At 45.4% G+C, this 16,863-nt stretch overlaps 1 protein-coding gene across 1 annotated transcript in view; it reads right to left on the bottom strand.

The window, feature by feature from the left end:
• Nucleotides 1-16,863, bottom strand: part of ANO2 (anoctamin 2) — a 352,603-nt gene that overhangs the window by 26,755 nt on the left and 308,985 nt on the right. Inside the window, exon 20 of the mRNA XM_046012406.1 lies at nt 9,658-9,803. Coding sequence (XP_045868362.1) covers nt 9,658-9,803 — 146 coding nt within the window. The remainder of the gene's footprint in view (nt 1-9,657; nt 9,804-16,863) is intronic.

The raw sequence follows: 16,863 nt of genomic DNA, 5'->3' as shown, positions 1-16,863 counted from the left end.
CGGGAGGTCCAGCCTGTTGGGAAGGAGGAGGAAAGCTCCCTCTACCCCTATCCCTCCACAAAAGCCCAAGTTCCTGTGGGTCTTGATGAAAGTCTCTTATGCAACGATCTGGAGATCTGGACAGGGGCTCTAGCTTCAGTTTCACTAATGGGCCTTCAGGGCAACATTAGGCGCCTTGTCCCACTCCCTGCACCTCTTGGCCTCAGGGTACACGTCTAGCCGGATGTGTGAACTGGGGTGCCAGCACCGGAAGACTCCCTGGAGGTTGCCTGGTCCTTTTTGCCTGGTATGCAAGTCTTTACTCTTGTCAAGACATCAGTGACAAACGGTTATGTGCACCATTCAGTCCCACTGTGGCGGCCAGGTTCTGTGTGTGCTGAAACCTCTCCTGCTCTCCCACTCGAAAATAATCTAGAAATGTGAGAGAGTGAGGGTGGTGTGGACTCTGCTTTACCTCGTATTTTTAAACTACATGACCGGTAGTAGCGGCACCTGATCTGTGACCTATTCCGCAGCTGGTTTTGACCACAGACCCGTGTGTCGCATCTCCACAAGGAAAGATTCCCCTCTAGTCTACGGCCCTACCACATCAAGGAGGAGTGTGAGGCCCAGAGAGATGCTCTGACGTGCTCAGGGCCACTTCTGGATAAAGGGAAAACTGGATTCACACCCGCTTCCCACCTGACAGACACCCTGTGAAGATGGGAAGGGGACAGACTCTTTGCTCTGCCCTGCAGTGATCATCTGAAGACAAAAGGGCTTGCTGTGAAGACAGAGTGTGGAGGAATCAGAAGCGGTGATAGGATTACTACCACCAAACCTCAGTCCTCCCCAGGGATGGCAGAAACTGCGGCCCCCAACAAGGTTCTGACAGTCGTGGACTTCATTCTTCTCCTCCCCCCAGCAAGCTGTTTCCAGGGCTGCTACCTGACAGCAGCATGGAAGGGTTCATGTTACAATTGCTCTTACTTCCCTGGCTTACTCACTGAACGGAGGACATGATAGGCTGAGTTGGGGGAGGGCAGAAGGCACAAGCAAAGGGGAAGAGGGGCGAGGGGGGAGACAGGAAAGGAGGAGGAGGACAGAGAAAGAGAAACGGGGCTAACTTCCCTCTTGGTAATCCACCCACTGGATTATCAGTCAATTCCTACCGAGAACTGACTGCAGCCCTGCTGGAGGGGAGCTGTTTCAGCCTGGATAAGATATAGGCTGGTAAGAGAAAGGAGAGCCAGAGAAGGATACCCTCCTGTCTTCAGTCACTCCTTCACGGGGCTCCCTGGTGTGTGTTCAGTGCTAGTGCGGTGGTGGGGCCTGCGCTAGGCCCTGTGGTTCCAGGAACCCGCCCCCAGGACGTTAGCTACCAAGAGCTATCAGAGGCGTCCCTGTCTTAGGAGGCAGCTTGTCTGAAATCCTGGGGTGGGGTGGGGGCAGCTAAAATCCTAAGGAATGGGGGAGGCTGGAGGGGAGGGGTGGGGAGAGCATGGGAAGGGAGAGGCTTTGGGGAGGAGGCGCCATCAGAATGAGAAGGCCCAGGGAGCTCCAGGGCAAGGTGGCTAGGGAGTGTCAGGAAAGGAGTGAAAGGGAGGCTGCGGGTGAGAAATCACTGGTGTCCATTTTGGCTGGACCAAGGGTGTGTAAAGAGGCCTAGGGTTCCATACCTTGAAAGAACATCCCACAGGGCCTTGGTAAAGATAGCGGAACCCTGGAAGTCTTTGAACAATGGATGGTAAGACCAAGGCTAACGTTGGAAATCATAAACAGGGCAGTAGCAAGATGGCGGTGGCTGCAAGGAGCCGCGCTGAGGGTGTGCTAGGCAAAGCACCAGGTTCAAGAGGTTCAGAGGCTGAGCAGAAGCAGCAGCTCCCAGAGATATTCCCAAGGCAAGATCAAACCCCCTGGATGGGAGGTGTGTGGAGACAGAAATGTGAAGGAACAGCAATGTTATCGGGGCCTGGTGGGCCACGAAGCATCCCTATGGTCAGGAACACAGGAGGGTCCCAGGAGCAGAGTCTCTAGGTAGAGGACTGAGAAATGTCTCCCCAGGGACAGAGTCTCCTCCTGGCCTTGTCTAATGCCTCAAAACAAGCCTGAGGGGGAGGCTGGGCAAGGAGTCTCTTGTTTGCAGGCCAGAGTTTGCTCTGCCTCAGTACATGGGTTCCGAAACCCAACGCAGTTTGGTGAGGGGGCAATGACAGCCGGGGTGGAAGAGAATGGACAATGCTCTATACACACCTCTACTCCATCAAACGGAAGTTTTCACGGCCCAGCCTCTCCGAAGAAAGCACCATTAGTTGTATTTTGTTTTTTGTTTTGTGACCACGAGGCCCTTGCTTGTAACTACCCCCTCTCTTTGTCGCTAGCCCCTGAGGTCCTGAAGGGCCTGGGTCCCACTCGTTGCCTCTGTAGGCCCGGTGCCTGGCGTAGGTCCTGACCTAGCAGTACCCTCAGGGAGGGCCCGGATGGGGCCACTGCAGAGGGAGATGTGAAATCGGAGTTGAGCTTAAATCCAAGTCTGAGGGACAGCATTCCACTCTGTCCACTTCTGCTGATGTCCGATCCCTGAAGGCAAAGGAGCAAACTGAAGCCAGCAGGGACTGTTCTTTGAGGTAAGCCCTGATCATAAACATGGTTCACTTCGGTCTTGGGAGATGAAAATTGCTGCCTATAAAAATATATATCTAAATACGTCTGCAGTGAAAAGGGAGGCCAGCCCAACTATCATGGGACAGAAAGAAGTGAGACCTCTCTTTCTCTGCCACTGAAGGAAGGGAGCTAAAGTACCATTCATTCAAGAAATGTTTTACTGGGGGTGCCCAGGTGGTACAGTCGATTAAGCTTCCAACTCTCGATTTCAGCTCACGTCCTGATCTCAGGGTCATGAGATTGAGCCCCTCATAAGGCTCCGTGTTCAGTGGGGAGTCTGCTTGAGATTCTCTCTCTCTCTCTCTCTCTCTCTCTCTGCCCTACCTGCTCGTGCTCTCTCTCTCTCTCAAATATAAATAAATCTTAAGAAAAACAAAAAAAGAAACATTTTATTGGGGTCTACTACATTCCAGAAATTGTGCCAGTTGAGACTAGGTAGGAATAGGGGATCTTCTGTCCTCAAATACTCATTTCTTCCTCTACTAAAGCAGGTGCAGGGGACGAGAAGAACCATCAGTGGAAGAACCCAAAACTGCTTCCCGAAGACATGTCTGAGCCTGAGCGACTCAGCAAGAACTTGCTGCAGGCAGACAGACCAGCACCGGCAAATCCAGCCCCGGAAGCAGGAGACAAGCAGGTGCGCATTCGCAGAGCCTGCTCCTGGGTGACCTAGGAAGCTACGCCCTGCGGGATATTTGAACTTTAACTTAAGGGAAGTCAGTCACGTTGAAGGATTTTATGTAGAAAAGAAAACGTGCTCTGGACTGCATTTTAGAAAAGCCATTTTAAAAAGTGAGAAAGAAATGGGGAAAGAGAGGGGAAAAGGAAGCAGGGAGCAAGTTAGGATGTCTGCAGTCATGCAAAGGAGGCAAGCGCTTCTGGTTATAAAATAAGTAAGCCGTGGAGATGAAAAGGATAGCCTGGGGTACACAGACAATAATAAAAAAGAAGAGGGGTGCTTGGGTGGCTCGGTCAGTTAAGCATCTGACTTCTACTCAAGTCATGATCGTGGGGTCCTGGGATTGAGCCCTAGGTCAGGCTCCCTGGTCAGCGGGGAGTATGCTGCTCCCTCTGCCTCTGCCCTTCCCCTTGGTCATGCTCTCTCTCTCAAATAAATAAGCAAAATCTTTTAAAAATTAATTTAAAAAATTAAAAAGAGGAGGAAGAAGAAGAAAAAGGAGGAACTGTGGGAATGGTTGAGTGGGAATGGAAAACTCTTAGTAGAGGTAAAACCAGTGAGGTAAGGAGCCATGAATAAAAAGGATTCTGGATCATACTGAGCAGGCCTCTCCCCACTGGAGCTGATGCAAAGTCAGAGAGGAGTCTTGGGAACAGACAGGCTGGATGCCATTTCTGGGATGCAACTCCTGAACCCAGAAGTTCAAATCTGCAATTTCAGGAGGGTGTTGCAACCCTGGTCTCTGAGCAGACCTGCCCTACCCATTTCCACCCATTGGTTGACACTCACAGGTCTTGGTGGACGCATCTAGACAACAGTGGAGGATGGATAGCCCTTGGCCCTCCAAGGTCGTGATCTGGCCTTCAGTCCAAGTGAATGAATGTGTACATTTGCAAGCACAATGCATCCCCCTTTCTATTAAAGTTCGACAGGATGTAAACTCATGACCAAGAAAAATTAGACTTCCTCTAATGACTATGTGAATTACAGAAGAAATGTGTCTTTTTGCCCACATTAAGGGCCTCAAAACTTGGGCTGTATTCAAGAAGCTGGAGGAAGGCTTGAAGGGGGATAACTGAATTTCTGAATCAGGAAGACAACAGTGATTATTTTTTAGATGACTGGAGGAACAAAAGCTTGTGGGTTTTACATAAACAGATGACAAAAGAGCCCATTTGAGATGCCAGACTTGACAAATAGAGCCCTAAGGGCTTAGAATTCTCTGAAAAGACAAACATCTTGGAGTGTTTACATCTCAGGATTCTGAGTGGGATTCTTAGATTTGCTTTGGAGTCTGGTACCCTCAGTCTATCAACATTACTGCCCAACCCCACACTCGAGGGTTGAGAAGAACATCCAGGGCTCACTACACTGAGTGCTTCAGACTGTTGCCTGGGTTTGTTTTTGTTTTCGTTTTATTTATTCCTTACTTTCTCTTTCTTTCTTTGAGAGAGACAGAGAATGGAGGAGCATGAGTGAGTGGGGTGGGGGTTGGCTGAAGGGGCAAGGGGAGAGGGAGGGAATCTCAAGCAGACTCTTTGTGAGTCTGAGGGCTTGATCTCACGACTCTGACATCACAACCTGAGTGGAAACCAAGAGTCGGACACTTAAACGACTAAGCTGCCTAGGTGACCTGGGCTTCAGACTGTTTTCAGCCAATTCCCAGATTAAAAGGAAAGAGACTGGACTCTTGACGAGAAGAGTGACAGGTCATATTCATGGATAGCCTGTGTGTACCAAGCACTGGTTTTTAACTACCCTATTTCCATGACCCACTTCTCAGAACCATTCTGTAAGGTAGGTGCTATCATCGTCCAATCTGCTTTCTAGATGAGGAAACTGAGTCTGGCTGACTTTATGCATCAAGCCCAGGTGTCATGTAACTAGCCAGTGCAGGCTTGGGACTAGAAGCCGGGTAGTTTGACTCCAGAGCCTACCCCTACCCTCACTTAGTCTACACTACTAGGCCGAGTAATATTTGGTCGAGTTTAGTCTGCAGCCCAGACTTTGATTGCAAATGGGAGCAAATACTCCCTTCCAGGGTGAAGAGGATATTCCAGAGGTAAAAGGAGTGAAAGGAACCTAACTTAGAAACATAGTCCATGCACTTATATAAAATATGAAATAGAATAGTCATGTCTCTAAAATGACTGATAGCTTAGCAAACTGGCCTAAACCTTAGCTACCTGGGTGGTTCAGTCAGTTAAGCCTCTGCCTTAGGCTCAGGTCATGATCCCAGGGTCCTGGGATTGAGCCCCACGTCAGGCTCTCTGCTCAGTGGACAGCCCATTTCTCCCTCTCCCTCTGCCCACCGCTCTGCCTACTTGTGCTCTCTTTCTCTCTCAAATAAATAAATAAATAAATAAATAAATAAAACCTTTTAAAAAATTAATGACCTAAAGAATTCTGGGAGTGAGTGTCTGTGAAACTCAGCTGGGAAAACTCATGTGTAATTCGGCTTCCTCTTCCACAGAAAACTGAATGAGTATCAGCTGAATTGTGGATTGAATCAGTATCATTCTGAACGCTTGACTCTGTCCTGGTCTCTAAACTTGTTCCTCCCCTTACGTGCTTAGTAATGTTTGATGAATGAAATAACGAGTGAATGAAACCTCCTCTGTTTCTTTTTCCTTCCTTTGTCTTACTACCCCCTCTGTGTACTTGCTGCCTGTTTCCTAAAGGGAAACACAGTCACAGCACTGGCTAAGATTTTACAACTGCTCCCTAGGGCCTGATATGAAACATAAACTTGTCTGATCATCAGGGTTCACCATTAACCTACCAGACCTTCAACCAAACCCTCCCTACCCCAAATCCACCATTTGCTTTGGCAACATGTACTCATGGCCAGGAAACTGAACGACCTTGTGAGTCCTTTTCCTTGGAATACCCTCCCTTACTCATCACAATATGTAGACAAAAAGAATCTAAAGGGACCTTGGGGATCAAGTTCAACCTTCTATCTACACTGGAAATCTCTTCAAAACATCCTTGACCCACCACCAACCAAGCCCCACTTTGAAGATGATCCTTCATTTGCCCCTTAAAGTTGGTAAACACTTATTTCTGTTAAGAAACCTTCCTTCATTAATTAATAAAGCATTCATTGACTCATCTTTGTTTACTGGACACAGGGAGTATCTATCATGTGCCAGTAAATGTGCTGGGTCATGGAGGACATGGAAATGAATAAGCCATGACCGCTACACACTGCTCTTTATAATCTGAGAGACTGGGTCTGCGGAAAAACAGATATGTGAGCAATATTGCCGTAATTCGGTAAGATACACCATCAGTGTGTGTATCACACATAATGCTGGGACAAAAAAGCAAATAATTAATGATCCTCTTAGGAGGAATGGGGCCTGGTCTAAGAGGACTTCACAGAGGAAGCATGGTAAAAGGTCAAGTCTTTTTTTTTTTTTTTTAAAGATTTTATTTATTTATTTGACAGAGAGATCACAAGTAGACAGAGAGGCATGCAGAGAGAGAGAGAGGGAAGCAGGCTCCCCGCTGAGCGGAGAGCCCGATGCGGGACTCGATCCCAGGACCCCGAGATCATGACCCGAGCCGAAGGCAGCGGCTTAACCCACTGAGCCACCCAGGCGCCCCTAAAAGGTCAAGTCTTAAAGGATGAGTCTGGAATATTCACATCAACAAGGTGGAATGAGGTGACCACAGGCCAAGAATCCCAAGCCTACTGTACACTGTTAATCCCTTCACATCACATTACGTCAGGATACTAAATAATCTGTATTCACTGGAAGAGTATTTAGTACATTGCCTGTGGCTTGGTGAATTGGTCTAATCCTTTCAGAAAGCATTTTAGTAAAATAAAACAAGAACTATACAATGGTCATACCTTCGATCTAGCAATCATATCTGTAAAAATCTACCTTGGGGAATCATTAGGAAATATGGGAAAGATTATATGCATGAAGACAGTATATATTAGATCATTAAAATACGGGAAGAATCGGAAAACGAGCCTCCAATGGGCTTCAGCAAATCGACTATGATACGTTTATTAGAAGGATCATTTATCATGCAGCTCTTAGTTTTGAATATTATATGACAACTTGGAAATACTCATCTAATACTAACTGGAAAAGGAGCAAGAAATGTGTGCCTATGATTACAACTTTGTATTAAAATCATATACATAACGAAAAGTGTCTAAGAAGAAACGGCACCAAAATGCTAATAAAAACTGGGCTGAAATGAAGTAAGTTTGGGAGTCCTGCTCCCTTCTTTTCTCTACTTTCAAACTTTCTATTATATGGTTTATTTGTTCCCTGATAGCCTGTAAAGAGTTGTGTGTGTGCCTATGTGTGTACGTGTGCATGTTTCATCTAATCTACAGAATGAATTTTTCTACAAAATCGGGGTACGAACGTCTTCCCGAAGCCACTAAGTCTAGTTCTCGGGTTTTTTTCCTCTTCTCATTACTTTGTAGACTGCCCAAGTCTGAACTCTCAGTGGGTGTCCGTTCAGTGCTACAGTGGCTGGCAGACTGCCCATATATCCCTACACTCTGCTTTCCTGGTACCTTGAGACCACTGAGAGAAACAGTAGTACTCGACACAGCTTTTAAATGTGCTAGACACTCTTCTTGCACTTTGCAGATACTAATTCATTAAATACAACAATCCCATGAGGTAGATATCATCATCATTATTATTATTAATTATTTTATTTATTTATAGCTAAAGCAAATTGAGACACATAAAAGTTAGCCACTTACCCAAAGCTGTCTAAATAGCTGGTCACAGAGCCAGGATTTGAACCCAGGGCTCAAATGTCTCTGCTCTTAAGGACCCAAAGAGGAAGCCTGGAAATAGCCAGCTATCTAGACAGACAGGCCAGAAAAACCTGCATGGACCACTGGGGGGTGGGGTGGGGGTGGGAGTGGGGGACTGGGGTTAGAGAGTAGGCACTGGGAGACAGAGTGCAGGGATTTTTAAGGTAAGCCCCTTCCCCAGTGGAAGCCTCAACAACTAGCAGCAATTTCTGCCTGACAGGATGGAGACGCAGAGGAGTGGCATCTGGCGTATGAGCCATCACCTCTGTGTAAACACCTGGTTCAGGGCCAGACAGGGGTCCATGGTCAGTAGCACTCAGACGAAGGTACTACACGTTTACCTGAGCTGGGTCCTAGCCTGTTGTTCCTGAAGCAGATATAATGATTGTTCCTACTCTGGTGAGTTTATTTAAGATTACAAAGTGCTGATTTTGCCTGGAATTCTAGAACCGCAGGACTAGAACAGACCTTTTATAGCCATCTACTCTAGACCCTGTCCAATACCCTTCACATTCACACATTCTTATGAACAGAAGGGGGGGAAATGTCCATGAGAAGTAACAAGCAGGGGACCTGGTGCACAGAGAGGCATCGGGGGGCCCTATTACAAGTGATGAACCAGAGGAGGCAGGAGCCATTTCGAGAACACAATGATACGTCCAAAGATAGAATACCGAGTAATTCTTCTGATGGATCTGACATTTCTTCACACATTCTAGATTGAGTAAATGCAGAGATGATGTGGCTGACCTCTTGGTCCTATGTTTTTAATTCATTAGTTCCAAGTCTTGTGAAGATGCTTCTCAAATATCCACCCCAGGAAAAGGTCAGGACTAGTCCCAAGCAACCAAGAGCTTGAAGGCTGCTAATCTAAGTTAGTACACTCATGATGGAGAACTCATGGCTTTTAACCCACATGTGAAATGACTGTGTTCCACGAGCCTGTACTACATGTGCTCCTGCTTTCCAGCCTTTGCCAAGAACAGCAAGAGGCTCTACAACTAGAAATCTACCTCTCATCCCCTACACAAAACATCCCAACTTCTGAAGAGAAAACCCAGCCCCACCTGGGTAGAATGGGGGGGCTTCTCCTGTATTTTCCATGTCAAAGACATCTGTATCCTTGGCCTGAGGGTCCTAGGATTACTTTACTCTTCCTTAATGGAACCTCCATTTCTAAATTTCAAGATTCATTCTTTCCCTTTCACTATTTCACATTTATCAATGGCAGAAACCATGAGAAGGGACCTGAGAGACCAAACTTCTCACTTCATAGATGAGAAGGCCAAGGAGAAGAGTGTATCACCCTACTGTCAAGGTAGTAACAGAGTTGTTCCTGGTTCTCATTCCAGGGTTCCTTCTGACCAACCCTCATCACTCCCATGTGGCACTGAAAGTGACACTGTGTAGCCATGAAGCCCAAGAAGATGCAGAGACGGCCCCCATCATTTCCCTAATCCCTTTCCCTGCAACCTCCATGCAGAACCCCCATGTGAACCTCCCCTAAGTGGGAGGAAAAATTATAGGATCTTACTCATCTCCATGTACTCTGGAGTCAGTCCAGTGTATGGCTCCAAGCTGTAGTCTAGGTCCCACTGCTCTGGATGCTTTGAGTGGGCAGAGTCAGTTTCTCCCGGTTCTGTCTCATCTTTCAGCTTCCGAAATAATTTCTTTAGTTTCCTGGGAAAGAAATGGACCAGTCATCAAAAGCCTCTGGCAGACAGAGACTAGTGTTCTAGAGACTGAAGGAGAAAACAACAACAACAACAATAAAATAAGGCTTTTTGACACTAAAGTCATCTCTGCTCCAAGGACACAGAGAGAGGGACACTAAAAAGACTACTTTTCTCTCTAAGACAACATGAGGTTTTTTTAACAGGATGATGAAAGGTTCCCCCCACAAAGGGTCCAGTTTCTTTAAACCCAAAGAAACTGAACTCTTGCTACTGTTTAAGAAGCAACAAGACAGTTGGCCCTTCTTGCCAAATGCTGAGACCACACTATTGTCCAATAGGTGATCTATCCACCCTCTTCATGAGGAAGAGAGATGTCTAGAGAGCACTAGAAAGATGCTCTCCTCCCAGCTCAAACGTTTTTGGGTCTTAATAGCATAAACATCAACATATTTCCATCAAAGCCAACCTAAATGTTGTCTACCACTCTAATGGGTTGAACTGAATTCCCCCAAGATTCATATGTTGAAGGGCTAATCCCAGATGTGACTGCATTTGGGGACAACAGGACTTTTTTAGGAGGTGATTAAGTGAGGTCATAAAACTGGGGTCCTAATCCAATAGGATTGGCAACCTTATAAGAAAAGGAAGAGACAGTGATCTTCCTCTCTCCACTATCAGGGGGGACACAGTAAGAAGATGGTTGGTTATCTTCAATCCAGGATGGTGGCCCTCAGAAACCAAATTCTTCCAGTCCTTGGTCTTGGACTTTCCGGCCTCCCAAACTGTGAGAATCAGTACCTGTCAGGGTTTTTTGTTTGTTTGTTGTTTAAATAACAGGAATGAGTTTACTCACAGCTCTGGAGGCAAACAAAAGTCTCTGTTGCTCATGCCATACAGTCTATGATATTTTGTGACAGCAGCTCGAGGACACTAGTCAACAAGTGAAATGATGTTTATAATACGATCCTTAGCATAATATCTGGACAATGTAAGCATTCAACAGATAATAACTTTTAATACTAAATGCTAAAATATAGGGCAGCTGGGTGGCTCAGTTGATTAAGCATCTGCCTTTGGCTCAGGTCATGATTCTGGAGTCACAGGATCAAGCCCCATATCGGGCTCCCCACTCAGTGAGGAGCCTGTTTCTCCCTCTGACCTTCCTCCTGCTCATTCTCTCTCTCTCTCCCTCAAAAATAAATAAAATCTTAAAAAATTAAATGCTAAAATATGCCTGAGGATATAGTCCTCATGGTATAGTCTTTTTATACTTTTTGTTGATACACCATCACAGAGAATGAAATTAGGTAAAGGAACAAAGTACCAATTCCTCTGATCAATTTAGAAGAAAGTTTCTAGGAAATAGTTGGGAGGAGAATTATTGGCAGAACAGTCAGAATCACAGACTTGAAGAGTTAAAGGGATTTTGAAGTCCATGCTCCATCCAATGCAGGAATTCCCCCCACATTGCCCACATGGGATCATCTAACCTCTATGCAGCTATTTCCAGAAAAGCATTCGCAATATCATTTAGGTATGGCTTCCATTGTTATAGTATGCTCCTGACAGCTAGTGGAAATCTAAGTTCAAAATAATGTTTTGATCAGTGTCCTGTGTAATAATACCATTTGCTATCAAGAAAATGGGGTATAGTGGTGTAGTGTAGTGGGGGAAAGTCTGATCTTTGATGGCAGAAAATAATTGCTTAAGACACACTTTCACAGCTCACCAGGTGTATTTTCTGGGTCAGGCTATTAAAACTCCATAAACTTTGGGGTACCTGGGTGGCTCAGTCATTGAGCATCTGCCTTCAGGCATCATGATCCCAGGGTCCTGGGATCAATCTCAGCATTGGGCTCCCTGTTCAGCAGAGAGCCTGCTTCTCCCTCTGCCACTCCCCCTGTTTGTGTTCCCTCTCTCACTGTCTCTCAGTCTGCCAAATAAATAAATAAATCTTTAAAAAAACAAAATTCCATAAGCTTTAATTTTCTTATCTATGAGAAAATAAATATTAACTAGTCCTTAGGGTCAGTTAAAGGAGATAATCTATGTAACATGCTTAACTTAGGGCTTATCCTTGTTCTTGTCATCACTACCACCACCACCGACAACCACCACCACCACCACCACCATCATCATCATCATCATCATCGTCGTCATCATCACCATCACAGAAGGATTTAAAGAATGAGTTGAGATCCACAGAAGCAGCAGTAAAATGCAATATTTCATGATAAAAAGCAAACAGTAATTCTGTGATAATAATAAGAAAAACCTAGGAGGAGCCTAAAGTTTCTGAAGCCAAATAGTATGGACTGGCTGAGACCCTGCCTGCAGGTCAAGACAGAAGGAGACATGAAGAAAAAAAAATAAAGGAGAGAGAGAGAGAAGAAAAGAAATAAAGCAAAAGGAGAGAGAGGGAAGGATGGATGAAAGGGAGGTCCAGAATTAAAACTCAAATTGAGAATTTTGCTCCAGATACCAGTAATCAGAAAACTTGGCTAAATCTTTAGTAAAGAATAATCAGTGGTTTTAATTAAATATGGAAAATTGAGCACATACATATATCCTTTCCACTTCTGAAATGCTACAAAAATGACAGTGAATGAATTTTAAAATGTCTAAAACCACAAGGTTAAAGAAAAGAGTCATGAGTACAACAGGGTATGAGAGATGTTAATAAATATCTTGGAAGCCAGACAGTAGATAAAGGGGTTAGTAAAGCTGTGATGGCTGAATACCAAATCCCTACAGGGAAAGACAGCAGAGAAAAGCAAGCCAACTCATGCTGCAATCTCAGAAAGGCTCAGGAGTTTCAGGCACCAGGTATCATCAAAGGCAGGCAATAGTGATTGGTCAGTGCACTCTTTAAGGAAAAGCAGACCCTAGTGTCTCCATCTACCCATATTTCCCAGGTGACTACTATTTTCCCAATACCAGCAGGAGTAAAAAGTTTATTCAGAGGGAAAAATGAGCTGGGGAAATTTAGATCTACAATAAATCCAATAAAATAATAGGAAGTTTAAAAATCAATAAACTCGCAGAAAAAATAAGAAAAGACAAATAAATGGACAAGAAAGAAAAGATAAAATTAATCAGTCCAGCAACTCCAACATTTAATCAGAAAGAGAAGACAGAGAAAATTGTAAGGAAAGTACAAGGCAATACAAGAAAATGTCCCAGAGCTGAAAGATATGCATTGTCTGATTAGAAGGACTTATTCAGGATAATGATAAGAAAAAGGACTTCCACCAAAGCCTGTCATCATGAGCTTTCACCACTCTAGGAATAAAAGCTTCCATGTCCAGAGAGAAAGAGTCTCTAAAATTTATTTGGAAACAAAAAAATAGAACTCTCAACATCAGCCCTTGACACTAGAATATACTAGAAAAAATTATTAATATTGGGAAGGCAAATTATTTTTAGCAAAGGATTTTATACCCAGACAAATTACACCTCAAGTGCAAAGGCAGAATAAAGAAATGTAAACCATGCAAGGTTTTAAAAAAGATATCCTTCTAGGCATCCACCCTCATTAAGTTCTGGGAGGCTGAATTTCACCGACCAAGGATATAAAACAAGAAAGGAAACAGTGGAATCCAGCAAACAAGAAATTCATTAGAAAAAGGAAGTGTTGGAGCTAACTGGATGGGTAGCAACATAGAAGGTTTAGTGACCAGTTTTGGTTTGAACAGGAGAATGAAGATTCCCAGAGGATGGTCTGTAGGCAAAAACATGACATCTGATGTGTTTAATGAGGTGTTCTAGCAGGGGAAAGTGGACACTTGAACAAGTGCTGCCAATAATGTGTAATGAGTATCATGAAGGAAGAAATTCAGGTAATTATGAAAGCAGAAAACTAACTTGACCTAAATCAGGGGAAGTTTGAGGAGATATGTAAGCCAACTAAAGGATGAAAGATGATGGAACTATGGGAAAGAGGGAGAAGGTGTGTTCTAGGCAGAGGAGATTATATGTGCAATATTTGTTCAATGGCTCAAGGCAAATATGAAAATGGCTCAGAGAAGGGACTGAAAGGAGTTCAAAATGCTCAGAGCAGACAGTAGGAGAGAAAAAGTGAGGAAACAGAAGAGTGAAAAGGTAGTGCAGGTTCACAGTATGGAAGGCCTTGTCGGCCATCTTAGGCAGCGGCTGACATGAGAGATTATGGCCACAGAGTCCGCAGTCACTACAGTGGACATGAGGACAGACTGAGACGGGCTCAAGAAGCAGAGTTAAGAAGCTGGTAGTGACCCATAACTGGGAAGGGAAGAAGAATGAGGAATAAGGACCATTCTGGGGTCGTCAGGATGGGTGTGGATGGTGGTACAGTTTGCTATGACAGGAACACTAGAGAAGAGGCCATTTTGATGAAGGGGGGAGGAATGGTTGAGGAAGAGGACCCCACGTGACAACTAAGTAGGGATATCTAGTAAGCATTTTATACATGGGTCTACAGCCCTTAAAACAGGTCTGGATAGAAACCAACAATAATAAGAATCATCCTGGAGAGAGGAACTGACACCCCAGCAATGAGCCCCACCTGTGGAGGGAGCACAGGGAAGGAATACCAACAGTCAAGGGATGGGGAGAGGAAGCCTTCCAAGGGCAAGAAAGCAGCTGTTGTAGGAACAGAAGGTCAACTTCGAGCCCATGTGGCAAAGAAGGGAAGGGCATAAGGGGAGTTTCAGGAAAGACTTCAGTCACAGTGTTATACACTGTGGGGAGGTCAAGGATGATGAGGGGGAAAAAAATCCTCAAATAATTCTTATGCACCATTCCTTCCCAAAAGTTCTCCTCCTGCAGATCTCAGTGAGCATTAAAAAAATTAGTAAAGAAAGTCCCTCGAGAACAGGATTTAACAGGAATCCTGCAAATTGTATAACATACAGATGGGCCGTTTGGAAAACTTCATATTATGATTCCGACCGTATGATGCACTCGCTCGTTAAAATAACTCCTTTGATGTTACCCCCTTGTCCTTTTCATCTGCTCTGCTGTTTTTCCGTCCCTTTTTTAATGACAGGTCTGAGAAACTGTCCGGAAGGTTCAGAGCCTTTCCTTTGCTTGTGCCCTGTGGGCTCACCCCAAGACCATGGTGATTGTCTGTCACACCTTAAGGCCTTCCTGCCACAGGAATCTGGGCCCCAGGCAGCCCTCCTCAGACCCAGGCTCCACACGCCTCAAGCCTTATCAGAGAAGGCAGAACCAAGCCCTAAATGGGCCAAAGAAGAGAAACACAGCAACCACTGAGCTATGTATTCTTATCCTCGACACCTGACAAGGTTCAAATTTGTTCCTTAAACTTCTGATTCATGGCCAGATTCCACTGTCTTTGAGAATGCAGACCTCCTTCGCCTGTGATGGCTTTAAAGAGAGACTGTTTTATGTCTTGAAATGTAGTATTTATCACATTTGGGGGGGGGGAGCAGAAAGTTTATAAAATCTTGCTGGCCGTGTCCAAGGTACATTACAGCTATTTTGGGATGTGATCTGGTGTTTTTAGTAAGAATAGGGATGGGGGACAGTTTGCTGGTTGGAGTATTCATGGATTTGCTCTGTCTGCCTCAGACTTTACCCAGGAGAGAATCTGGCATTCGAAAAAGATAGCATTTTCTCTCTTATCAAAAAAAAAAAAAAAATGCTTGTTAATAATAAAAGGCCCATTTCCAATTTTGCTTCAAGGAAGACTGGAGCGGAGTCTGAGATAAAATTATGGTGAGAAGTTAGGATGTGGGGTGGCTTGTGTCAGGGGCCCCATGTGATCCATGCAAAGTCTATCTTGCACAAACACATGTGGGAAAGGCGGGGCGCGGGGGGGGGCAGCAGCAGGGGAGGGAATGGGAACCCCCGTCAGGGGACTCCGGTAATAAATAGCACAAGATCGCATTCTGCCACACTGCCCGCCATGTCGGAAGTCATCCCAGAGGGAGCTGCCGGTGAGGGTTGTTCTGGGGCCTGTGATGTTTAAAACCATCCAACGCCTCTCTGGAAAGCATCTGTCGCAACTGTGTCAGGCCCCAGGAGCCTGGGGTTGTTGAGTGGGGAGAGTCCAAGGCCAGATCACGCAACCCAGTTTTATTTATTATCGTGTCCTCAATTAGTCGCAGAGCTGCCCTTAAAGGGCCTTCTGCTCCCAGCTTTACTGCATCCTTTGAAGCACTGTGTTTCTTTCATCCCCAGGGCCTCGGAACTGGGCCTGGTCGAGGTGGGACTGCCGCTGCCTGGGGGAAGGTGCCTGGACAAGTTGGGCTATTGCACGGCTCTGCGGATTTCGGGGCAGATCTGGCACCTGCGAGATTCAAGGGGTAGCAAAGGAGAGCCTGAGTGAGCTGGTGAGGCTTCTCTGGGTCCCCCAAGGGAGCTGTATGGTATCCTCAGACATGCCCGAGTCTGGCCCAGCCTTGTGGAAACCAGTGGGATCAGCAGATGATGCTGTTGCTTGAGAGAAACGTTCCCCAGCAACATGCACTTTGCACCTGCAGTTCACTGGGACACCTCTGGAGGTCGCTACACTTAGCCTTCATTGCATGAGAGCATCTGGCAGAATTCTTCCCTTCCCTGTGCTCCTTCAGCCCCTCAGATTGTGCTCAAGGAGAAAACCCCGGTCTGCGGCTGGCATGTCTTTAACAACACCCCAGAGCCCACACAGTTTTCCTTTATCAGAGAGAGAACACAGATCTCGGGCCGATGTCATCGGTTCTTTAATTAATAGGGTTTACTTCGATCGCGTTTCTTTCTATTGTGCTTTGCAGTTCCTGGTAGCTGGTGGCGTTCGTTTTCCATTTTCAGAAATGTTACGGATTTTAAAAGTGAGTTGGTCTAGAGGGAATGAATATGCAGATAGCTGTTTAGGTAGGTATGGAGGAAAAAAAAACTTTAAAAGTTCACAAATCACTGAAGTTGGGAAGCAATGTTCTACAAGAAACTGACTGGACTGTAAGATTCTCAAGGGCATCAAAATTGTGGTTATAGTACTTTTTACAAGATATGCCCACACACAGAATCTAATAAGAATGCTTCACCCTCGAGGAGACAAATAAATTATTGCTATTGACAGGCTA

Source organism: Meles meles, chromosome 7, assembly GCF_922984935.1.
Source record: "Meles meles chromosome 7, mMelMel3.1 paternal haplotype, whole genome shotgun sequence".
Taxonomy (NCBI): Eukaryota; Metazoa; Chordata; class Mammalia; order Carnivora; family Mustelidae; genus Meles; species Meles meles.
Note: the sequence above shows the minus strand (reverse complement) of the source record. Positions and strands in the feature narration are given on the sequence as shown.